Consider the following 22,475-nt stretch of genomic DNA (forward strand, 5'->3'; position numbering starts at 1 on the left):
AAAAAGTGTGGTAGGTGGTTTTGCTGGAGATGGATCGTAATGACTTCTCCAACAATGGAAGGTATGAAGAAGGCGGTGCGCGCACGACTACATACAGTTTCTGCCGCTTGGAAGTTTCTCAGCAGATAATCCTCAGCCATAACAAGTAAAGAAGGCTTGGGAAAGTTGTGAAAAGTTGAAAATTGCAAAAAGAATCTCCCGGGGGTGAGTCGAACACCCGATCTCAAGATTACAATCACATTACAGTCTCGCGCCTTAGCCAGCTTGGCCACCGAGAGGAATTCTGACATGAAAAAATGCAGGTCTAATATATCGTTTAAAGTGACATCTTCAATCTGACCTAGTGTCACAGATTTTCATGATACAAGAGAAATAAAAGAAGGTATCCCATCCTTAGCTTACCAAAATTAGCATGAAGATTTTGTGGCCAATTTGGAGCTCTCTTGACTGCCTTCTAGGGTTCCCGGTATTTCTTACATTTCAATGCTGCGAGCTTATATATGTGGAATAAGCGGCACCATATGTCACCACAGGACTTCCAGATAACTAAGACAACGAACCAAATACTAATTGAAGGGTTATATAATGATTCATATAGAAGTTGGAGTTGTAAAAAGAAAAAAATATGCAAGAAAAGCGTACATCGAATATCACTCTGTATTGGTATATAGCTGGCGACCTAACTCCTCCTGATTGGCCAACCCCTGGCTAAGGTTGTCACAAAACAACTCGAAGCCTGTCGTCTGATTTCCCATTTTCTCTCGTGTGGCTTCAAACAAAAATCGGCGTACTTGTTGGAGTATTTTCTCGATCTCCAACATTCAAGAGTGGGTGGCTGCAAAAACTCAACATCCTTTGTGATGTGGGACCACGGCCACAAAATGACCTCAGCACTGTAGAGATCATTTTGTAACAGAGTGATTGGACCGTAGTAGGGTGATTTCATAAGTCTCATGGGGTTGTGGGAAAATGAAGGTAGTAGATTTGTACAAATACGAGTGAGAACGGACTTTACAAGATGACCGATGATACACCACATTCATGGCTCTTCAAATCAACATTGTAAAATCTTTGGATTTGTTACACAGGCCCTGGAGGAGCTTGTATAGTATGTGCTGTGCTCATCGTCCAAATCCTCCCATTCACTCATCTCAAACAGCTTGAATGGTCTTTTCCACAATGCAGCAGCCGAAAAGCGTCTCTGCTTGACATTCAGAATTGTCACCTTGCTGTGTTTCAGAAAAACTTGCATTTTTTGTCTGGCGTCGACGTCACAGCTGAATTTCAGTTGGAAGGAATGGCTGGAACTGATTCTAGGATCGAACCCCAAGCTCAATCCTACAGCAGATAGAGTGAGCGATGGACCAATCTTATTTGAGATCTTTCCCTCGACTGTCCGACTAATTGTAGTTGTAGTATCTGAAAGGGTATTGTCGATGCACCCTTCGATAGGTTCCCAGGTGGTTTCTTCCTTTTTGACGATACTGTCTTGGAAACATGTCTGGATAAACTTGGTAGTACCGAGGGAGTCCTTCAGGAGTGTTGCGTCGTAAGGTAAACTTTCCTCGAGGTTTTCCAGAGACATGATTTCCATCAAATACTCGGATATGATCATGGATTGGTCATCTTTGACTTTGACGATTCCATGTTGCGAGAGCATCAGAAGCGTAACATCACTAAATGTAGCTACTTCAGGTGCCATCAGCAGCATCTGTGTAAACACATCAAACAGTCGAACAAATGAAACCAATAGGAGGGTTATGAAGAAAAGCATAGGTATTGTTGGAGTCTTTGGCGGATGAAGAAACCTGCTGCAAATCGTTTTTATCGTTGGCGCAGCTGACCAAAAAGAGAAAGTGGGAGCTGTGTTAAAAGAGTCCATTTCTTGGTAAAAGTCAGTCATGTCATTATCATATACTTATTCGTTGCCAATCTTGGTCAAAAGCTTACCACGGGGCTTGTCAGTGAACAAGCGGTTCCAGGTTTCTGGAACTTTCTTCAACGGAACGTCCTCATTCGTCAAATCAACCACTGAAACACTCTCGGTAGCCTTAAGTTTCCCTTCCTTGATGGCATTGATCAATACGCCAATAGCCTCCTGGAACTGGTCCTTGAAGTCCATCACAACGAAACCCTGGATGGTCAATCTGTTGAAGGTGATTTCTGTCCACGTGGTGACAGTAGCAAGGGATGGGTTATTGTAGCCTGAAATGGCACCACATGCAATGACACGTCCGAAAGGAGTAACTTTAGTCAAGGCCCAGCTCAAAATCTCACCACCGACGTTGTCAAAGTAGACATCCACTGTTTCGAATTCTTTGGCAAGCTCCTCTTTCCAAGAGGGGTCTTTGTAGTTCACGCACTTATCGGCGCCAAGCAGCTCGACCCAACGACACTTTTCTTCACTGCCTGCGATTCCATAAACCTTACTTGCACCAAAGAGGTGTTTAGCCAATTGCACGGCAGTCGAGCCTGTAGCGCCACTAGCAGCTGAGATCAAGACAGTCTGTCCTTTTTGAAGCTTTCCCACTTCCTTCAACCCGAAGTAAGCTGTCAAGCCAATGGTTCCCAAAGTTGCAAGATATGTGGGCAAGGGAAGACCAGCGTTTGGATCATGTTTCAAGGTCATTGCCAGGTCGTTCACCACCTGTTCATCCGTCCAGCCGAACAGCCCCAGGATGTAGTCACCCTCGGAGTATTTGGCCAGTTTCGACTCCAAAATCTTTCCGATTCCTCGTGCAAATACAATGTCACCTTTCTCCACAGGTTTTACATAAGATCTCAGCGGGTTCTGGTTAGGGGCAATCCAGCCTCTTTGAGCTGGATCATTGGAAAGGTAAAGAACCTTGACACGAACGTCGCCATCGCCCAAAGGGGGAAGTTCGTTATTAGTAAGCTTGAATGTGGAGTCTTCTTGATCCCAGCTCAAGTTGACGTTTCCGGTGGGTGGGTTTTCGAGAATAACTTTTGAGGGCATCTTTTGTGAATACTTATTGATTATTTTTGGTCAATTGGTTATCTTGTGGTTTCAAGGGGTAGAAGAGTGTGGTGTATTGCAGCCATTGTTATATGCGCAGTGATAAGTAAGCAGCCAGGGGTATCGCGAGGTGCATAGATAAGCTAATTTTAGAGAAGATGAAGATGAAAATTGAATAGAATTGGTTAATATTGATTTTGCGTCAATTGATGGGTTTTGACTTTCATTACGGTAATAGCAGCTTGTGGACGGAGTGGCATGTATAGAGCTGCCAATTGACCAAAGCTGGGTACGCATGGCACCAAAGCAGCAAATGTATTTTGTGACGAGAACTGGACTAGATCTTTGTCAATAACAGCTGTTTTCTTGATACTTCTCGATACTTCTCGGTGTTTCGTAGGATATGAGGCTCATACGAAATGCACCTTCAATGTCCCAATTTAAAACGGGAAAGAGCTCAAAACAAGAGACTTGCCTAAACATTTGCCTGATTTCCAACAAATGATGCATTATCATCAAGCTTTCAAAAAGCTATTGCCTATACGGCGGCTTCTTGGTTGCACTAGATCAACCCAACTCACCAACACTTCGACACCACAAAACGAATATTAAATCAGAGGGAGCAATACCTGCTATTTTAAATTTAAAGAAGTACCAAGCATACTTAGTCACAATAATATATGACAAAGCAGTTGATTTAACAGTATGAAACCTCCTACTACATGCCCCTGGTGTACTGGTGCGTAGCACTACACCATCAACGAAAAAATGCTCACACCAGTTAGCGTCAACCATGGTGTTCAGATTTCCCGTCAAGTTTGAGCTCCCCAAGCACGTGTACCTCAACGGTCGTGTGATTAAGGATGCCTTCAAGAGAACCCAGGTTGCAGAGTACGAGGTGACCAGAAACGCTCTCAGATACATTGCCAGAAACACCACCCTTCCGCCAAAAGCCCGTTTGGAGGCCCAGTTGCAGCTCGCTTCTATGCCTAAGTACACCTCCCCAACTCAGGTTAGAGAACGTTGTATTGCATCGGGTAACTCGAGGTCTGTGATTACGGACTTCAAGTTGAACAGAACCGAGTTTAGAAACAGAGCCAGAAGGGGCCAGATCCCCGGCGTGTCTGTCGGCTCGTGGTAGGGAATTTCTTGTATATACTAATAGAATGGTGAATGAAATGAAAGTTTGAATGGGATGTAGTCCTTGGGTTATGCGTTAGCCTACTGGTGGTAGTGTGATGAAGGAAGAGGTGATGCCAGAGATAATAAACAGAGTCGGCAGTTAACGGCATAAGTTGTTGGGCTAAGTTTGAAGAATATTGAAATATTCTTTGATCGGCACATTTGCGAGTTGGACGATCCAAGCAGGTGGGATCATGCTCATCTCGTTATCTTGACTATGGTGATATTTACATGCCCCAATCGAACCCCAGCCTGATACAAGAATTTATCCCAAATCCCTCAACAAACGTCAGTATATAAGGCTTTTCTCTTTATCGTATGGTTAAAGGCTAGAGCGAGGTGTATTTCGTCAACCGCCTGATTACGCTACTTCGAATTGATGTTAGTACAAAAACAGGGAACACTACCCGAGTAGCACCGGCTAATTAAGAATCGATCTACTCAAACAACACAATTTCTGCCACCACCTTACTGTTCATGACAATCTGAAGGCACTCAGACCAATATGGATTCATCTACTGCCATCTCTACTAAGCCACAGTACCAATAAACCACATAACACCTTCAAAGCAAACATCCTTATTCCTCTCCAAATGACATCACAACCGGCGCAGACTGTCCCTGTTGTCACTTCCCGCTTTGGTAGTCCACTAGCACCATCAGAGCACTTTCACACCCTTGGGCTTGGCTGACGAAGGCCAAATGATCATACCTCCTAATCCCGGCGGAGGATTTCCATAGTGCCTCATTGGTCCTTCACGAGGTCCCTTGGACAATGGCCAAGACGAAAAACACCAGGCTCTCACTCCAAAAAACACAAAATCGAGAGTGCTCTTAAACATTCGAGGGGACCCGTTCCAGGCCCACAAACCCCAGGAGCCTATATTTTTAAAAAGCCCCTGAAGGCCCTAACGGTAAGCGCAACAGCTGTTTTGACGACAATGGAAGCAGACCACAATGGTTCTCCAGAGGACAATAGCCCTTACATCATCGGCCCAGTCGCTGCCTTAACATACGAAAAAGATAGATGAAGTGATTTCAGAAGACGTAGTTTATCCAAAATACGTCTATTAAGATGTTAGAGTAAGTGTGGTGGAGCATAATGGAATATGTGACAAATCGTAGACAGTAGAGTTAAACAACCGATGGAAGACGGCAAAAAAACAAAAAACAAATCAAACGGTCATACTCCTTGGCCCACTGATTTGACGAGTTTTTTGACGAATCCGTAATACGTGCAATGGCCCAACCGCCCTGGGTTAGCTGCACTGTGGAGCCTCAGTGAGACGCAGCCGTAATTGCAACCACTCCAATAAACCCCTGTACAAAAACGTCCCATACAAAAAAGCCCAAAACAAAAAAAGCCCAAAACGAAAAAACCAAGCCTCCAGATCAAAACGGCCGTGTTTCCGAGAATCCTCCCAGCCCCCAGACACGGCCAATTCCGCTGCACTGAAGGACCCCAACGAAGACCCCAACCTGTGGAAATTTCGGCGGCACCAGCCCCTCGGACTCGCTTGGCCTCGGCAAAACCCGTGGCGGTGAAGGAGAAGAAACAGAGAAAAAAAAGGAAAAAAGTGGCCTGGCGTCGTTCTTCGATGACCTAAAACTTCCTCCAAATTCTCCCACAAAAACAATTTCTTTCTTTTCGCTTCTTAAGCTCCTTTGCAGCGCCATGACGTTTGCAACCTGCCCAACAGTGAGGTGGGGCACTGTGGAGACGACACGGCAAACGGCGCTGGCGCGAAAGCAAGTCTTTTTCGGGTCATCCGGCTGACACCACAGGGGCCATTCAAAACAATTCATGCAATTGAAAAAAAGGTAAAAGATTAAAAAGAAAGATTAAAAAGAAGGATAAAAAGAAGGATAAAAAAAAGAAATAAAAATCTAAAAGAAGGGATTCGTCGCCCTGCGCTTGTGGAGTCACAAAATCTGCACTGATTGTGCTATGGTGCACCAGTCCCGTGGGTGATGCGGCAGCTTATTTCGTGGGGCCACCGTTGGCTGGGCAGAATCCCCCGCCAGAGTCCGAGACGGAGGCCCGAGCCAGTCCAGTAAATTTTCATTAAAGGATTCGAGGATTTAAACGTCTTGTACAATTTTCATATCTTCTCTCCACCGGCTTATCAGAAGCACAAAGCTAATCCTAGACAATTAGGTAATCAGCGTAGTTTAATCGGTGTTATCTCGCGCTGTGGCCGCCTTGGAAAGCTGCTCATCGGCTGCCAAAGCCGGTTCCGAAATTCCCAGGCCGGGCCTTTTGGCTTCCGCAAATTCCTGGATTCTTCTTCATTCTTTAAAAAAATAGTAATCACTTTTTTCTCCCTCCCTCCCTTGCTTTCCTATTTCGTTTCCCGTCTTTGTCCACGGGCCCTTTGTGTGGCCCTTCTCCGCGGTGAGTGGCTCCATCGCTAATCTAATTTTTTTGGCTCGGCCCCAGTCCTGCCCATCACCGGCTTTATAACTACCCGCATCCACCTTATCTCAAATCCACCCAAAAACACCTTTTTCCCTGCCCCCACACAAGCTGACTTCCAAACTCCGCAAAACTTCCCCGAGTCGTCCCTTCGAAGGCCTCAATCGAAAATACAAACAATCACCCCAAATCCACCATGCTTGTCCACAGAAAACAGCTGGGCCCCAAGCTCGATAAGCCGAATAGGTTCAACCTAGGTGGCCTCATCAAGCGCAAGATGCTGTGGCGCCGCTCTATCGACGACTCCATGTCCAGCCAGGACCACTACCAGGTCGACTGCCACGAACTGCCCTCACAAACCGCTCACTACCTGCTTACTGCCTCTGATGGCCACTATACCCATGTGTCTCCAGCCCAGGATTCCTACTGTGCTGCCGCCGAATGCATTCTGCTTCAAAACAGCGAAATGACTTGCCACACAGACGAGGTTGACCCTCTCTGCTGCAGCGAGGAGGTTGAACAGCACGAGGAAACGCCGTTTGACCCGAAAAACGAAGAAAACATCTCCGAGTACCATGTGGGCGGCTACTGCCCGGTCAAAATCGGCGACCACTTCTGCAGCGACAGGTGCCGCTACAAGGTGCTCCGCAAACTCGGCTGGGGCCACTTTTCTACCGTCTGGTTGGCTCTTGATCTGGATGGCTCGTTTGTCGCCTTGAAGGTGGTCAAACTGGGCAAGAATTACGCCGAGGCGGCCGCCGACGAAATCAAGATTTTGAAGAGCATTGGCGCCTCGCCAAAAATCGTCGCTTTGCTTGACTCCTTCAACATTACTACCCCACTGGGCACCCACGTTGCTATGGTATTCGAGCTCATGGGCGAAAACATGCTCCACTTGATCTACAAGAAAAAGGCCGAGAGGTACTCGTTCAAGATGCTCCACAAACCGGTCCTGCCGTCTGTGGTGCCGCTCCCGATGGTGAAGCTGATTGCTCTTCAGCTCCTACAATCGGTTGACCACATGCACCGCCACGGCGTGATCCACACGGATATCAAGCCAGAAAACGTCCTCATGACCTACGAAGGCGCCATCCCCGACTCTGTCAGGGCTGCCAAACCTACACCTGCTTTTAGAATTCTTCCGCTGCGTCCTTTGGCCATGTCCGTGGAGGAAATGTGCCTGTGTCCCATGACCGTCAAGGTTGCTGATTTGGGTAATGCTACATTTAGCAGCGACCACTTTTCCGACCATATCCAGACCCGCCAGTACAGAGCACCCGAGGTCATTCTTAGATACAAGAGCTGGGGCGCTTCCGCCGATGTGTGGCTGATTGGTTGCTTGATCTTCGAGCTCATCACCGGCGACTTCCTTTTTGACCCACACGATGGCTCCAACTTTTCCAAGGACGAGGACCACATGGCGCAGATAATAGAGCTTCTTGGAGAGTTCCCACTGGCCAAGTACTTGAGCGACTGCTCCAAGGCCTCTGCGTTTTTTGACACCCCAAGATCGTTGCACAACATCCGCCAGCTCAAGTTCTGGAGCTTGGAGGACGTTTTTGCCGAAAAATACAAGTTTGACCGCAACGACACCGACATGTTGTTGGCGTCCGACTTGATTCGCAAGTGTTTGAAATACAACTTGCACGAGCGTTATGACTGTGCCTCGCTCATGAGCCATCCATGGTTCTCCAGCAATCTTTGCTACGACAAGGCAGCTCTTGAGAGCTTGCCCAACAGAAATAATGAGATTCCGGGCTTCACACGTGAAGAGTAAGCCCAGGTGCTTTGCGCCACTTTCACTTCTCTATTGTGTTCATATTTATTTGGGATTAATAAAGGGTAAATTACGTTTAAAGTTGGTGTAAGTGTGGCTCGTGGGAGCGATTTTGAATTAATGAGATGCATTGCTGTGGCCCTCAATGCCTTGTTCCTTAATGCCTTGTTCCTTAATGCCTTGTTCCTTAATGCCTTGTTCCGAAATTGCCCTTTGCAGCGGTAGTTTCCGGAACAATACCCACTATCAAGATCCACGCAAAACGGTTATTCTTTGTAGTATTATGCATCATCGTCCTTCCAGACCGTTCCACTATTGCTGAATTATTTCCCACGAAAAAGCCCTAGAAGATAGAACACCAAATCCTCATCAGCACATAAACTTATGCTTGCAGAGATCTTCGTATTCTATCGTGTCGTCTGGAAGATCAAGATCAGAGTCGTACGGAGGATCAATGTCAGGGTCCCTTTCTGGCTTAGCAGGAGGCACACCGGACTCTGCTTTTCTGGTTGCAAGCTCGATGTTGACGATATCCAGCTTGGGCAGGTCCGACTTGCGTGAAACATCAGTTGAAGGTTTTCGTATTTCCTCGTGGTTCTCTTTATTGCCTTCAACTTGGTCGACCTCTTTCAGGCCGTTAACCCTATTCTCTCCATTCTCATGCCTCACTTCTCCTTTAGCCTCTTCCTTTTTTCCCTCCGCCTCCTCCTTCTCTTCCTCATTATTGTCCGGCTTTCCACTGTCCTGCTTCCCCTTACCCAAACGCTTATCGTCCAATGTCTCATGTGCTGAACGCATCTTGAAGCCAGTGTCCTCTTCGTCCTCGCCATAATCTAGCTTGACAGCCTTTCTCTTCTTCTTTTTAGGCTCAGCAGCCTCCTCCTTCTTGGAAGCCTCGATATCATCAAAGTACTTCTCGATTACCCTCGTCTCCTCAATCACAACAGGATGCACCGGCGTTTCACCGTCTTCTTTCATATCATTTTGTGACATCTTGATCACGTTATAGATGGAGTCGCCAATGACTCGTCCAATCATCACAAAGTGTTCATTGAGCTCTGGAGCCTCTTTGGAGGTGATGAAGAAGCCATCCACAGAGGCACTTTTCGAGTCTGCAGAGTTCACCAAACCAACACAGCCCTTCATGCTGAACTTGAGTCTCAGATGATACCGCTTTTTGAACTTTGTACCTTCGCCATTGCCGTCTGTCTGTACTAGATACGGAAGCACCTTACCGAACGGGATGCCCTTGTACTTGTTATCTAGACAGTTTTGTAGGAAGGGTTTCAGGAATGTGGCGGTTTCTTTGGCAAAGATCTCCATGTGGATTTCGCCTTTTGTGGTCTGCACCACCACTTTGGCTGTGGGTTCCAAAGACATGATGGAGTAGGGTAGTTGATGGCTGGATCATTTCGCAGCAATTACTTAGTTATGTTGCTGTGTGGGCTAGCGAGCAGCCAGGACGAAAACTACCCATGAATTTGAATTTACAAAGACAATTGGCTTTTTTGGATAGATTTTTCAGAAATCAAATCCTACTTTAGCACAAATGTAGGTGTTTATGGGTCCTTGTTTGGGTGCAAATACCGTTGATAGTGTGCATGTAGAGGCAATGTAAGACATCCCCGATATGTCCTTTAAATTCACATTTTTCGCTTAGGATCTTTTTTGGAAAATGCCAATATCCCGTTAATACGTTCTCTATACCCCCAATTGGGTGAAATCGTGGACCCTCTGATCGGCCTGGTGATTACACCCGTACACCACGATATCAACAAATACCAAGTTTTCAAAACCTCAAGCCACGAAACCTTCTTCCAGCCTCGCCTGCCATGGGATCGTTGAAACTGTTCATCAAGGCTGTTCGTAAGGCCAAAACGATTGCGGACGAAAGGACCGTCGTGCGCAAAGAGTCCGCCAGTATAAGGACTTCCTTCAGAGACCCAAATTTGGACCAGACCACCAGACGAATAAACATCTCCAAGTTGCTCTATCTTTACATCTTGGGCGAGAAGACTCATTTTGGTCAAGTGGAATGCCTCAAATTACTTGCATCTCCGCGTTTTGCCGATAAGAGACTGGGGTACTTGGCTGTTATGCTTCTCTTGGATGAGAATCAGGAAGTCTTGACGCTTTTGACGAACTCCTTGGACAACGATATGCAGCATCCAAACACCTTCATCGTCGGATTGGCCCTTACCTGCCTTGGAAACATTGCTTCGCCGGAATTGGCTCGTGATTTGTACAATGACGTGGAGAAGATCATCAAAACCACCAGCTCGACCTACTTGAAGAAGAAGGCCAGTATCGTGGCCGCTAAGTTGATAAGCAAGGAACCTGACTTGGGTGAAGTCTTTTTGCCATTGGTTCAGCAGATGCTGAAGGAGAAACAGCCCCAGATCTTGCTTGGTGTGTGCCGAATGATCCAGGAAATGTACCAGCATTGCCCAGAACAGAGAAAAGCCGTGATGAGATTGGCTCCCCGTTTGATGGAGCATTTGCGAAGAATCATCACCAGCGGATACATGCCTGATTTCGATGTTTCCGGTGTCACTGACCCATTCTTGCAAGTGACTTTGCTTCACACGTTACGAATCTTGGCCACTGACGAGAACTTCCCAGGTGAGTTTTTGGAGCAGATGAACGATATCCTCACACAAGTGGCGCTGAACTTAGACAGTGTCAAGAACGCTGCTCACGCCATCATGTACGAGTGTATCAAGACCATTTTTGCGATCAAGTCTGACCAATCGCTTCGTGTTCTTGGTATCAACCTGCTTGGTAAGTTTTTGCTGATCAAGGACAACAACATCCGTTACGTGGCTCTCGAGATGCTTCTCACCGTGATAGACTACGAGCCATTGGCCGTGCAGAGACATCGCCAAACCATTGTTAGTTGTCTTATGGATGGCGACATTTCAATTCGTCGGAGAGCCTTGGAGCTTGCTTTTGCCATCCTCAATGGAGAGAATATCCGGGTTTTGATCCGCGAGATCTTGACCTTCTTGGAGAATTGTACTGACAACGAGTTGAAGCCCTACATCACCTCGCAAATCACCATTGCATCGTCGAAATATTCGCCCAACGAAAAATGGCACTTTGACACCTTAATCCGCATGCTTAAGGTTTCTGGTAACTACATCACATCCGACATTATCTCGAACATCTTGGCTCTCATGATGAGATGCAGCTCGGCAGACTTGAGAAAACATCTTGTGTCTCGTCTCTTCCTGGCTGCTGTGGAGGACCCACTGCAATTTGCTTTGGCTGTTGTCAGTGTGTGGTGTTTAGGAGAGTATGCTGATTCGATTCTCGGTACTGAGGTGGAGATAAATGGCAAGCAAGTGGTTGCGTCTGAGTTAGCTATATTAGACCTCATCAACGGTTACATCAACAACTCCAACTTCAATGATGCAGAGACTACGCAGCTTGTCGCATACATCTTGACAGCAGTGGTGAAGCTTTCGGTGAAGTTCAAGGACTCAGCTTCTCTCGAGCAGTTGCGTCTTATCCTCAACTCTCGCAGCTACGACACCAACCTCGAGATTCAAACGCGTGCTATCGAATATCAGCAGATATTCGGTCAAAATCAAAAATTGAAGCAGGGTCTTTTGGCACACATGCCTGCCCCTCCAATCAAGGACAGACAGTCCTTGACCTTGCATGGTGGAAACATCCTGACCAAGGTGCCCAAAACCTTAACATCGTCTTCTGAGAAGACTGAAGATTTACTAGACTTGTTAGACGACGCTCCAGCAGCATCAAGTCAGCCTGCTGCTGAGCAGGCTACTGACAATGACCTATTGCTGGACATTTTCGGCCTGACTCCCTCAGCACCCCCAGCATCGAAACCCGCAGCAGCATCCAACGGTCTTCTTGACTTGTATGACCAACCGCTGTCGCAAAGACAACCAGCCCCACAATCCGCCCCAGTACCATCATCTACAGAGGTGGAGGCATTTGCTGATGGTCATTTGAGAATTGCTTTTGGCGACCAGTCGTTCCAGGAAGGCCTGGGTAGCTTTAATGCCAACATCACCTCTACAAGCCCCAGCAAGGTGGACCAAGTGCAATTGCTTTTCGCTGTGCCCAAGACTCAAAAGTTGAATATTACAACGACGCAAGGAAGCGATTCGCTTGTCACCAGCAATGTGATTCGCCAGGCATTGCGTATCACCGGTAAAGCAGGGTCCAAGGTGAAGTTGAGAGTGAAGGTGAAGTACAGACTCGACGGGGAGACTAGAGAGGACCAGTTTGACTTTGCTGGATTCACGGGGACTTTGTAATACAACTGAAAAATAAAATAAGATTGGAGCATATATTTGTATGGGGTAGCCCGACATACATAAACCACCGCGGGGCTTACAAGTTCACGGAGGAGGAGATGCCCTCAGCAGCGTCGTTGACGTGGGACTTGACAGGACCCTGGTTGACAACGTACTTTCTGGAGAATGGCTGGATAACGGAGGAGTAGATGATCTTGGCACCACCGAAAGCTGGGACACCAATGTAAAGCAAGAAGATGGTCTTGAGGAAAAAGTAGAATGGCACCCAGTACAAGATGGCTCTGGACCAGAACTCAATGACATTGAAGAAGGCGAAAACAACCCAGTAGGTCAACAACTCGGTGTCGTCGTCCTTACCAGTAGTCTCCAAGGCAATCAAGGAGAAGTAACCGGGAATAACGAAACCAGCAATATTGGACAACAATTGGCCAACACCACCAACGTTCAAGAAAATGACAATGAAGTAGAGCACACCGAAGCCCAAAACAGCGTAGGATCTAGGCAAGCCAGTTTGCTGTTCAAACACCTGCAATGGTTGGATACCAGCGGTAGCCTGAAATGGTTAGAATTTGATGATGAAGAAGATGAGGGTTTTCACATACCTTGTCGATTTTGGCCAAAACGCCCTTGATTTGATCTGGAGCAGACATTATAAGAAAAGTGATATGTAGATGGTGAAACCAGCAATGGTCGAAGCGGGAAATGTCGCCGAGGGCTGTGCAGGTATGCTGTCACGTGCAGTTATGTGTTTTACCCATGTTTCATGGGAATTCCGCAAAATATTATACTACGGTTTTGAAAAAATGATTAAATTACCTTTCAAATAAGCAGCCTTGGCCCGTTTGTTATCGTTTGCAGCCTGTCCTTCGTCGTACTGGGACATTTGTCAAAAGGGACGGTCGCCATTGTGCAGGAAAGCATGGCCGACCGAGCCTCAGTGAATGTATGGAACAATTTCTGGCAGGAATCAGGGGTGGTGTAAAGGACTAGTTCACTTAGTCCATGTAGTCTAAATCAAGCCATGAAAATGATCAGCTAATGATATTTAGGTTCTGAAGTTAGAAGGGAAAAAAGTCATATCTTAGTGGAGCGATGACATCGCCGTTATCTGTGGCTCGTGAGATACGCCGACAGACATACGCAAAAGGGCAATTTTCACCAGTGCAGAAGTTTCACACAACAGAATCGAGTAATTCAGAAGAATGAGATTTTGCTCTTTTTGTGTGAATATGGTGATCAAAGTCGAGCTAAATGCTTTTTGAATGAAATTTTTGGAGAGCTAGTAAAAATGGAAGTTTTCAAGTTCCCATTGATCCAGTGTCTAAGACTTTCTGTAGCACCCACATAATTTCTGAAACAGATGATCGATTTTTTAGTTTAAGTCCCAAAGCATTCAAAAAAACGAACTTGCCTGATTACTCAGCCTCATAAAACTCTCCATCTGCTATTTCCTACGCTCCCCTGCCTGGCCTTTCTATTCAATCTCCCTATATACGCCGTATCATACTACCGTTAGATCTGTGAAGCTGAAAGCTTATTTCTTGCCCTTGGACTTGGCACTGCCCTCGAACCCAGGACGCTTTTTGCCGTCCTTGGGCTTTCCACCCTTCTTGATCACTCCAGAAAATTTCCTCAACCGGGGCTGGTTCTTACCCTTCTTGCCCTTGTTGTCCTTTCTGGCCTTCAAGTTGGCTTCTCTCTTCTTGGCTCTGGCGGCAATCGTGTCCTTCACCAGCTGCTTTCTGTCCTTCCACTCTGTCTCGGAACGGAGCTTTTGCTTCTCTTTTCTCTTCAACGACTTTCTCAAAAGCTTTTCATCATCCTTGACCTTCACGCCCTCCGCTTGCGACATTAGACTCTTCCACTGGTCGGATTCTTTCAACGAGGCCTGCTCTTCGGGGTCATCAGGGCCAACTTGCGCTTTTTGTTTTCAAGTCTCACCAAGTGTGCTTTGATATCGTTGTTGGCGGGGCCCTTCTTCTTATTCTGAGCAATGCCGTTCCGGAGCTTGGACAAGTCGGATGTAACACGGGTGCCATCCTTGAAAACAATGTTGCCAAAGAGCATATCGTCATTTTCATCGTCTGACTTATCTTCACCCTCTGACTTATCTTCACCCTCTGACTTGTCCTCGTCGGCGTTGCCGCCTTCCACGAACTCGGCCTCGTCCTCTTCTCTCTTTCTTTTAAGCTTCTCTTGTCTTTTCAACTCCTGCTTCTTCTTACGCTCGGCAAGGATCTGCTCTCTGCTTTTTAGCGGACCAGCATTTTTCGTGCCGGGTGCTCTTCTCTTTTCTCTGAGAATCTGGATTTTGCTGGCAAGCTTCTCCTTCAATTCGAGCCTTTTCTTTTCCTTTTCCTGCTTCTCTTCCTCGCTGAGCTGCTTCTTCTGTGGTTTCAGCTTTTGCTGTAGCTTCTGTGACTTCAACTTCTCCTCCTGCTTGGCCTCATGTACGTCGCCTTCATCGTCAAATACTAGGCCGGCCTTTCCGTTTATAACCTCCTCATCGCTGTGGTCTGAAGGAGAAGAGGCTTTCGGAAGTGAAACCTTCTTAGCAGTCTTAGCTTTATTATCCATCACGTCTTTGGCGCTGGCACCACCGTTGTTGTATGTGTCTGCCAGGGATGCATTTTCAGGGTCCAACTTGGCCCTCTTGTCTTCAGCAGCCTCCTTCTTCGTCTTCTTCTTCTGCTGCCACTGATCTTGGGTAGCATCGTCATAGTAGTACTTTGCGGGTATCAAGGACAACAACCCGTCGAAAGCCGAGGAGTGTGTTTTCAAACGTTCCTGGATGTTAGTAGCTGGGTAAATGGGGAATCACTTAGTACATACCTCTAGAGAGTTCGTCATGGTTTCTTAGAGCAGAGATGAAGCTAGTATGAAAAAATGATGAGGCATCGCAGAGACGTGGGGATGCAGGACAGTAGTAGTACTGATGGCGTAGATATCAACGGTTAGTGGGTTGTTGATATTGAAATCATTCAGTGTGGTTCGGTAGAGGTTTGAATCGAGTATTTGTTGGAATAAGTGGTTAATTGTTGGAGTTGTTGAGTTAGAGGCGGCTCATGGCGATACTGACATTTGGTTGCGAAAAACGATGGATCAGGGCTCCGGTGGATGATTAAGCAAGGATTTGAGGTGCTGTTGAATCGAGATTTTGTGAATTCTATACATTTAATCGTCGGACGGGTGCGTTGCTTGAAGCTTATAGTCATCCGTTTAATTGGAGGTGCAAGTTGGAAAATCAATGGCAGACAGTCTTAGCTTTACACAATATCTTGAGAAGAGGAAGAGAAACCTTCAGAAAATAGTGGTTTTTAGTCAAAGCCAGGCCTTCTTCTTCAGTTTTACTTGGCTTCGGATTTTTGGAGCTCGATGTATTTTTTGAAATCTTGCGATCTTTGGTTTCTCATTACGATAATGAGACAACATATGAAAGTATGAGCCAAGTCATTAAATAAAACAGTTTTGTATATTTTCAAAAAAATGAAACAGGTTGCAGATTGTCAATGGCCAATTGCGCTTACATTGATTCATTGAAAGCTGATCTGTTACTCCTGGTTTTATCATCAAGCAATCTACAAAGATCACTCAAGGGGATGTACGATGAGGTTCAAGACGACCTTTCCCATTATGAAACGAAAGAGCAAAACGAAGGAAAAAGAAGAAATAGCCGTCAGACCCATTTTCCCTTATCACACCTTACATTCGTCACGAGCTTGAATGGTTGCGAAATCGGTCTCCAGCAAATTACACCCCATTACACCGGCACCGTATCAGATAAATACCTGTCAACAAAAAGTCCTCTACAAGCACCCTAAATAGACATCCTCCAATTGTCTAACCAATCGACCGGTTTACAATTCATTCAGGGATAGGGTCTCCGTGGTGATACCAACACACCCGTGCACCAGGACTCCGATTATCAAGACACCTCCACTGTTACCACCGATACTCACTTCTCCGACCACAATGGACCAGCCTCCACAATACCTTCTTGTGTCGTTGCCCCAATCGGCCAACTCACGTGCCACATTGGAGCTGCAGCCTGGCGGAGGCCCACAGCTGCTTTCTGAATTCAAATTGCCCGACTTTCAGATTAAAACGTTGGACCAGTTGGTTCAAATCTCAGAGGAATTGGCCAAGATCGACTCGACTTTGGGCGGCTCGGTGGCAAAGGTTGTTGATGTTTTGAACAATGTCGAGCCAAACAGGCTGTTTGCCGAGACTAGGCAGGTGAACAAGAGACCTGTCACCAACTACATTGAATCCTTCTCGTGGAACACATCCAAGTACAGATTGGACAAGTCGATCAAGGAGCTTGTGGATCTCATTTCACAGGAGGCCTTGCTGTTGGATAACGACGTGAGACTGTCGTATCAGCAGTACCAGACCGCCAAGTCAAACTTTGCTGCTGCGGACAGAAAACGCAATGGTGACTTGTCGATCCGTTCTTTGCACGACATTGTCAAGCCAGAGCAGTTTGTGTTGGATTCTGAGTACTTGACGACGATCGTGGTTGCTGTGCCCAAATCATCGGTGGCCGAGTTCAAGAAAACGTACGAAAAATTGACCGAGTTTGTCATTCCCAGAAGCGCCCAGAACATTGCTCAAGACTCTGAGTGGACTTTGTTTACAGTTACGTTATTCAAAAAGTACCAAAACGAGTTCATCACCGCCGCCAGAGAACAGAAATGGCATCCAAGAACAGACTTCACTTACTCTGAGGAGAACTTGAACGAGTTGAGAAAAGAGTTCGACTTGACGAGAGCCACCGAGGCCAAGACGAAGAACGATGTGATTAGATTGGCCAAGACTGCCTACTCGGAGATCTTCTCCTCCTGGTTCCACATCAAAGCCATCCGCATATACGTTGAGAGTGTGTTGAGGTACGGGTTGCCTCCTCAGTTTGACTCCTACTCCATCAGGTTTGTGGGCAGCAACCCCGAACAGCAGTTGCAGAAGGCCAAGAAGGAGTTGATTAATAAGTTTGGCTACTTGGGCGGCGACGGCTTCTCGCAAGGGAACAATTTGCATGAGTATGCATCATTGGTGGACTCTGAGTACGAGCCATTTGTGTTGTACTCGGTCGAGATTGTATAGTGCTAGATAAACGGATAATGAAGTTGTGATGTAGAAATCAAAAAAATTCCGAAAGTGTTGACGAGAATGGCAAAAAAGAGCTCGCACTCAGGTTCGAACTAAGGACCAACAGATTTGCAATCTGCTGCGCTACCACTGCGCCATACGAGCATTATGTTAAAATCTGACTTACAAAGTAATATGAGCCATTAACTGAAACAGGATTTTGGAATTATCAAAATTTGATACCTGTTTTCAATTTCTTATGCGCAGAAAAGTATGGTTGCAAGTGAAATCGGCGTAAATCCCGGTTTTGAGCGAGTTATGCGCAAAATAACCTTCTGCGCATAAATCAATGCTTCCACAATTTCAATTTCACCTGAAGTCGTATCTATGGCTCTCAATTCTTCTTTCTAGAAACCCCTATCCCTGTGCCTTGTGCGGTTCAGGTGTAAGGGGAAATCCATGCCGCTCACTGAGGTGGCCGTATTTGCAGACTAATGCACTGTGGCTATCTGAAAAGTCTCATGTGCGGAGTTGAAACCAGCAATATTGGGAAAGCCGTTTTGTGTCAGTTCTTTGATTTAAACTTTGGTTTTGTTCAACGGCTTTGTTGATAACGGGCTGTGAGATACCAACACAAAGTGCACCCGAAGATCGGCCAGATGTTCTGTCATCATTGCATCTTTTTAAACCACCAGAAGCAGTTTATCATTTTCCTCTTTCCGGCCACATGGCACCTGTTTGGGAAATATCGTGGCTTGTGAGACCCACACTGAATGCAAGTGAAGTGGCTTAACGCAGCCAGCAAACTAGACATCGGATCCATGCTATAAAACGTCATTTGCTTCGCCCCTTGAAATGTCTTTTACTCTCTTCATTTACTCCTCTATCAATGCTTGTTTCGTTAGCTACGCTCGCTACAGCTTCTGCATTGCCTTTTGCAGCCATCAAGCTGGTTCCTAAGCCTTTGTCTTTTGACTTCAGCATTTCCCGAAACTTCGGCCCGGACTCGAAGTTTTGGAATATCGACTTTTTCCAGAAACTAGGCCTGCAACTCATTGAAAAACGCTACGACTCCGCCCTGCTTTCAAACCACAACAATGTCAACTACTGGCTCGACATCTACTTGGGTCCTGAGAGTGAAAAAATCACTGTTTCCTTGGACACCGGCCTGGCTGATCTTTGGGTGTATGGACCCAATGTTCTGAGCACCACTGGTGGAACTTTTGATCCGGAAGAGGCCGGCAGTACCCCGGTGAACAACTCATTTTCCATTGCTTACTTGGATGGCACGAATGCAAAGGGTGAGTACTTCCTTGACGATTTCTCGTTTTCTCAGATAGAGGGGCTTTTGAAAGATCTCCAGTTTGCCGTGGTGGAATCTGCCAAATTCAGCGGACCAGGCATTCTTGGTGTGGCAAGTAAGGCTGTGGAGTCTACTAATGAGAAGTACGACAACTTGCCTGAGGCTTTGAAAGTGGCAGGTGTTACCCCAGAAGCCAGTTACTCCTTGTATTTGGGCTCTGAGTCGGGCACAATAATCTTCGGTGGTATTGACAAGAACAAGTACGAGGGAGAATTGGTCAAGTACCCTATTCCAAAGGGCGTGGAGGCTTTGTCTCTTGATGTCGTTTCGCTGTCAATCAATGGAACCGACTACAATGAAACAACCAGCTACCTTTTGGATTCGGGCACTTCCTGGAATTTGTGGCCTCAGCAGGTCTACAACGATACCATCGAGGCGTTGAGCGCTACCCCAGAAAAGGACTACTACGTTGCAGACTGCAACCAGCCTTCCGACAAGTACTTGGAGTTCAATTTCGGCAAGAACGTGATTAAATTGTCTTACAAGGATATTTTGGTCAAATGGGGCGAGACTTGTATAGTGGGTGCCCAACCCAGTCAGAGAAATTTCATTCTTGGAGACGTCTTTTTGAGACAGGCGTATGTGTACTATGATCTCACCAACAAGGAGATTTCCGTGGCTCAGTTCAAGGATTCAGTGACTTCCAACATTGTTTCTGCTTAGTGAAGGGAATTACAATATTTGTTCTTGCGATGGTTTTCGGCTTTGAAGCCTCATTCGTGCTTACGTTAGAGAATGGATTATACTCAATTGATATCAGAGAGTAGGTGGCATCGCGGGTTGCCAAGCTCTTAAATGTTCTGCAAATGAAGTGACAGTTCCTAGAGAAATCCCGTTATGACTTGCCTTTTTAGGGAGAGTCCTCATAAGGTACTCTTGAGGGTGTGGTATTGAAACTTCAGCTTCAAAACTTGGAATAGGTCGATTGAAACGACGAACCTCAGACTTCCATACTTTCCATTCTCACTAATATAAAACTGTAAAGTTTTTGGTCAATCGATATGTGTTCGGCATTCCAGTGTGGGATCTACAGAGTTTGCAGCCATCGCAACTATAATGTACCATCAACATCTCGAACGCACACCGACCCGATTAAGACATAACAAATAATTTTGACTAATTCGACCAAATCCTTTGTATATACGCCCCACTGCTCTGCTCAATCAGCCAATTGATCAGCTTCTTTCTTTGCCTCTTGGCTCCTCCTACACACAGTGTACATCAACGTTGAGTATACCGTTAACTCTCTCCTACTCTTCCTAGCATGTCTGACGAAGATGACTTTTTGTCTGAAGAAAGCTATGAATTTGAATTTGAGGATGAAGATGACGACGTTATCCAGAGCGAGGTCCCTGATCAGGACTCCACTGAAAACAAATACTACTATGCCAAGTCGTTGAAGGAGGACTCGCTTGATGCTGCCTCTGAACAAATGAAGGCTTTGATTGCCGCGGCAGACCCAAATGAAGACGTGGAATGGATATTCAAGGCACGCAAGCAATTGGCCAAAATGGCGTACCACCAGGGCCGTTTTGATGATGTGCTCGAATACATTGGCAGCTTGATCCAGCTACTACCCAAGCTCAATGGCAACTACGCCGAGGACTCGATCTCCAAATTGCTCCACAGATACTCGGCATGCAACGACCAGCAGTTTGTGCTCCGAATGTACGACGTGATCGTTTCACATTTGCAGGATTCCATGGCTCTGGCGGTTTCGGGTCAGAGACTCTGGATCAGAATTAACATGAACAGGCTACGCAACTTCTTGGATAACGGCCCGCTAGACGAGTGCTCTCTGCTCATTGCAGCGATAAACTCCAAGTTGGAATCAGTCTCTGAACTGACGCAAAACTCATACATTCTTGATATCATCGCTGCTGAGATCGAATACACTTTCAAAACCGACATCAATCTACTGCGGTTGAGCTATTTGCATAGAAAGGCCTCAAAGGTCTCATCCACTATCACGCATCCCCGTGTAATGGGTGTAATCAGAGAATGCAGCGCTACCATCCATTTTTATAGAAGGAACTTCGAGACGGCGCGTGTCGAATTCTATGAGGCCTTCAAGAACTACGATGAAGCTGGCTCGGATACGAAGAAAAAGATTTTGAAGTATCTCAGCTTGTGCCTGTTGCTCACTGAAAACGAGGTCAATCCGTTTGAGTCTCAGGAAACCCAGTCATACGCCGCTCTTCCAGAGTACAGAAACTTGATTGAGCTTGTGAACTGCTGTGAAACTCTTGATCTCAAAGGGTACCTTTACGTGCTAGAGAAGATGAAAACCGAGAACGACGCCCTCATCCACGACAGAATCTTTGAAAATGCCTCGGGCCACATTTTGCATAATATCAAGGTCAGGCTCTTGCTCAACCTTCTCAAAGCATACAAAACAATACGTTTTGATCTGGTGATTCGAAAACTCCAACTAGAGAGCGAAGCACATCTAGAGGATCTCCTCATCAAGATGGCTAACCAGGGAAACTACCACAGTATCAAGGTGGATTTTGCAAACAAATTCATCGAAATACAGTCTAGCAAAAAAGAGTTCCTCCCTAGTACGCTAACCGCCTCGGACGTGCAGAACAATCTTCGCATCTTGTTGGCTGTTGGATTCAACGGCCTTTGGACAGACTCTGCAGATACTTCAAACGCCATGGATATCGACTATTGTCCGGAAAACAAAGAGCAAGACGCAAAATGTGCACAGTCTGTGATAAACTCTGTAATCTTTCCCGGCAACGTTCACATTCGTTTCTTCGATTGGGCCAAAATTGGCAGTCTTGTGGAGGAGTGGTTTGGTTACATGAAGAACACGTTTCCGGCGTTGGTACGTACGACGGTGACACAAAAGGAGAAGGTCTTTTCAGAGCAGCAGGAAGATACAGCACAAACGCAAAACGCCGTTGCCGACGAGTCCAACGACGGCGAAGACGAGGTCCTCGACAAAGTGGAGTCGCTTCAGCGTTGGGCCAAAAAGATCCAGCTGGAATTGAGATAGTGGCTGAAACCAGCTGGTGGAAGTTGAAGTCCGCATACCGCTGCTTGACATAATGCCAAGGCGAGGGGCAACGTTTTACGAGCATCTACAATGAGTATCAATCGAGCGAGGCCTTGATACTGCAGAGTCGGTAGCGATGAGCGGGTACGAAAAAAACCTTCGGGAATCTCATTCCGTTTCCTACCTCAGTCCTTTTTTTTTCCTCTTTCCGGCCTCCATCCCCACCCAAACCCAATTCAAGGTATGTGCCCTCCGAGATGGACAGTGATTATTCAATATGCGTTATCGTCATGACGGCCACGCCGACTGAAATCAACTAACACCCGTATGAGTCCAAAAGTACAGCATTTACTAACAAGCAGATGAGTTCCTCGAGGGCAGA

The 22,475-nt window shown here is 46.3% G+C and overlaps 12 protein-coding genes and 2 non-coding genes across 14 annotated transcripts; 6 read left to right on the forward strand and 8 right to left on the reverse strand. All coding sequences in view use genetic code 12, as the record gives it.

Moving 5' to 3' along the window:
• Positions 1–194: 194 nt before the first annotated feature.
• CXQ87_004028 lies at positions 195–278 on the reverse strand. The gene has a single exon. It is a non-coding gene; the product is annotated as a tRNA-Tyr (tRNA).
• A 776-nt stretch (positions 279–1,054) lies between these two features.
• On the reverse strand, positions 1,055–1,711 carry CXQ87_004029 (uncharacterized protein; the record flags this gene model as incomplete). Its single annotated transcript, XM_025482485.1, has 1 exon — positions 1,055–1,711. One exon carries the CDS (start codon positions 1,709–1,711, stop codon positions 1,055–1,057), a length of 657 nt encoding a protein of 218 aa, XP_025337103.1.
• A 207-nt stretch (positions 1,712–1,918) lies between these two features.
• Positions 1,919–2,977, reverse strand: CXQ87_004030 (MDR family NADP-dependent oxidoreductase; the record flags this gene model as incomplete). The annotated part of the gene is made up of 1 exon (XM_025482486.1): positions 1,919–2,977. The coding sequence occupies one exon, from the start codon at positions 2,975–2,977 to the stop codon at positions 1,919–1,921; it is 1,059 nt and encodes a 352-aa protein (XP_025337104.1).
• A 793-nt stretch (positions 2,978–3,770) lies between these two features.
• MRP2 (mitochondrial 37S ribosomal protein uS14m) lies at positions 3,771–4,118 on the forward strand (the record flags this gene model as incomplete). Its single annotated transcript, XM_025482487.1, has 1 exon — positions 3,771–4,118. The coding sequence occupies one exon, from the start codon at positions 3,771–3,773 to the stop codon at positions 4,116–4,118; it is 348 nt and encodes a 115-aa protein (XP_025337105.1).
• A 2,653-nt stretch (positions 4,119–6,771) lies between these two features.
• CXQ87_004032 (uncharacterized protein) lies at positions 6,772–8,352 on the forward strand (the record flags this gene model as incomplete). The annotated part of the gene is made up of 1 exon (XM_025482488.1): positions 6,772–8,352. The coding sequence occupies one exon, from the start codon at positions 6,772–6,774 to the stop codon at positions 8,350–8,352; it is 1,581 nt and encodes a 526-aa protein (XP_025337106.1).
• A 369-nt stretch (positions 8,353–8,721) lies between these two features.
• CXQ87_004033 (putative peptidylprolyl isomerase) lies at positions 8,722–9,732 on the reverse strand (the record flags this gene model as incomplete). Its single annotated transcript, XM_025482489.1, has 1 exon — positions 8,722–9,732. One exon carries the CDS (start codon positions 9,730–9,732, stop codon positions 8,722–8,724), a length of 1,011 nt encoding a protein of 336 aa, XP_025337107.1.
• A 452-nt stretch (positions 9,733–10,184) lies between these two features.
• APL4 (Apl4p) lies at positions 10,185–12,638 on the forward strand (the record flags this gene model as incomplete). The annotated part of the gene is made up of 1 exon (XM_025482490.1): positions 10,185–12,638. One exon carries the CDS (start codon positions 10,185–10,187, stop codon positions 12,636–12,638), a length of 2,454 nt encoding a protein of 817 aa, XP_025337108.1.
• Positions 12,639–12,714: 76 nt separating this feature from the next.
• Positions 12,715–13,288, reverse strand: CXQ87_004035 (uncharacterized protein; the record flags this gene model as incomplete). The annotated part of the gene is made up of 2 exons (XM_025482491.1): positions 12,715–13,191; positions 13,241–13,288. 2 exons carry the CDS (start codon positions 13,286–13,288, stop codon positions 12,715–12,717), a joined length of 525 nt encoding a protein of 174 aa, XP_025337109.1.
• Positions 13,289–14,172: 884 nt separating this feature from the next.
• CXQ87_004036 (uncharacterized protein) lies at positions 14,173–14,490 on the reverse strand (the record flags this gene model as incomplete). Its single annotated transcript, XM_025482492.1, has 1 exon — positions 14,173–14,490. The coding sequence occupies one exon, from the start codon at positions 14,488–14,490 to the stop codon at positions 14,173–14,175; it is 318 nt and encodes a 105-aa protein (XP_025337110.1).
• A 26-nt stretch (positions 14,491–14,516) lies between these two features.
• CXQ87_004037 (uncharacterized protein) lies at positions 14,517–15,488 on the reverse strand (the record flags this gene model as incomplete). Its single annotated transcript, XM_025482493.1, has 2 exons — positions 14,517–15,425; positions 15,471–15,488. The coding sequence occupies 2 exons, from the start codon at positions 15,486–15,488 to the stop codon at positions 14,517–14,519; spliced, it is 927 nt and encodes a 308-aa protein (XP_025337111.1).
• Positions 15,489–16,610: 1,122 nt separating this feature from the next.
• VMA5 (H(+)-transporting V1 sector ATPase subunit C) lies at positions 16,611–17,741 on the forward strand (the record flags this gene model as incomplete). The annotated part of the gene is made up of 1 exon (XM_025482494.1): positions 16,611–17,741. One exon carries the CDS (start codon positions 16,611–16,613, stop codon positions 17,739–17,741), a length of 1,131 nt encoding a protein of 376 aa, XP_025337112.1.
• Positions 17,742–17,819: 78 nt separating this feature from the next.
• CXQ87_004039 lies at positions 17,820–17,891 on the reverse strand. The gene has a single exon. It is a non-coding gene; the product is annotated as a tRNA-Cys (tRNA).
• A 724-nt stretch (positions 17,892–18,615) lies between these two features.
• Positions 18,616–19,752, forward strand: CXQ87_004040 (pepsin-like aspartic protease; the record flags this gene model as incomplete). The annotated part of the gene is made up of 1 exon (XM_025482495.1): positions 18,616–19,752. The coding sequence occupies one exon, from the start codon at positions 18,616–18,618 to the stop codon at positions 19,750–19,752; it is 1,137 nt and encodes a 378-aa protein (XP_025337113.1).
• Positions 19,753–20,353: 601 nt separating this feature from the next.
• On the forward strand, positions 20,354–22,093 carry CXQ87_004041 (uncharacterized protein; the record flags this gene model as incomplete). Its single annotated transcript, XM_025482496.1, has 1 exon — positions 20,354–22,093. One exon carries the CDS (start codon positions 20,354–20,356, stop codon positions 22,091–22,093), a length of 1,740 nt encoding a protein of 579 aa, XP_025337114.1.
• Positions 22,094–22,475: the final 382 nt, after the last annotated feature.

This window comes from Candidozyma duobushaemuli (genome assembly GCF_002926085.2).
Source record: "Candidozyma duobushaemuli strain B09383 chromosome Unknown D_B09383, whole genome shotgun sequence".
Classification (NCBI taxonomy): domain Eukaryota; kingdom Fungi; phylum Ascomycota; class Pichiomycetes; order Serinales; family Metschnikowiaceae; genus Candidozyma; species Candidozyma duobushaemuli.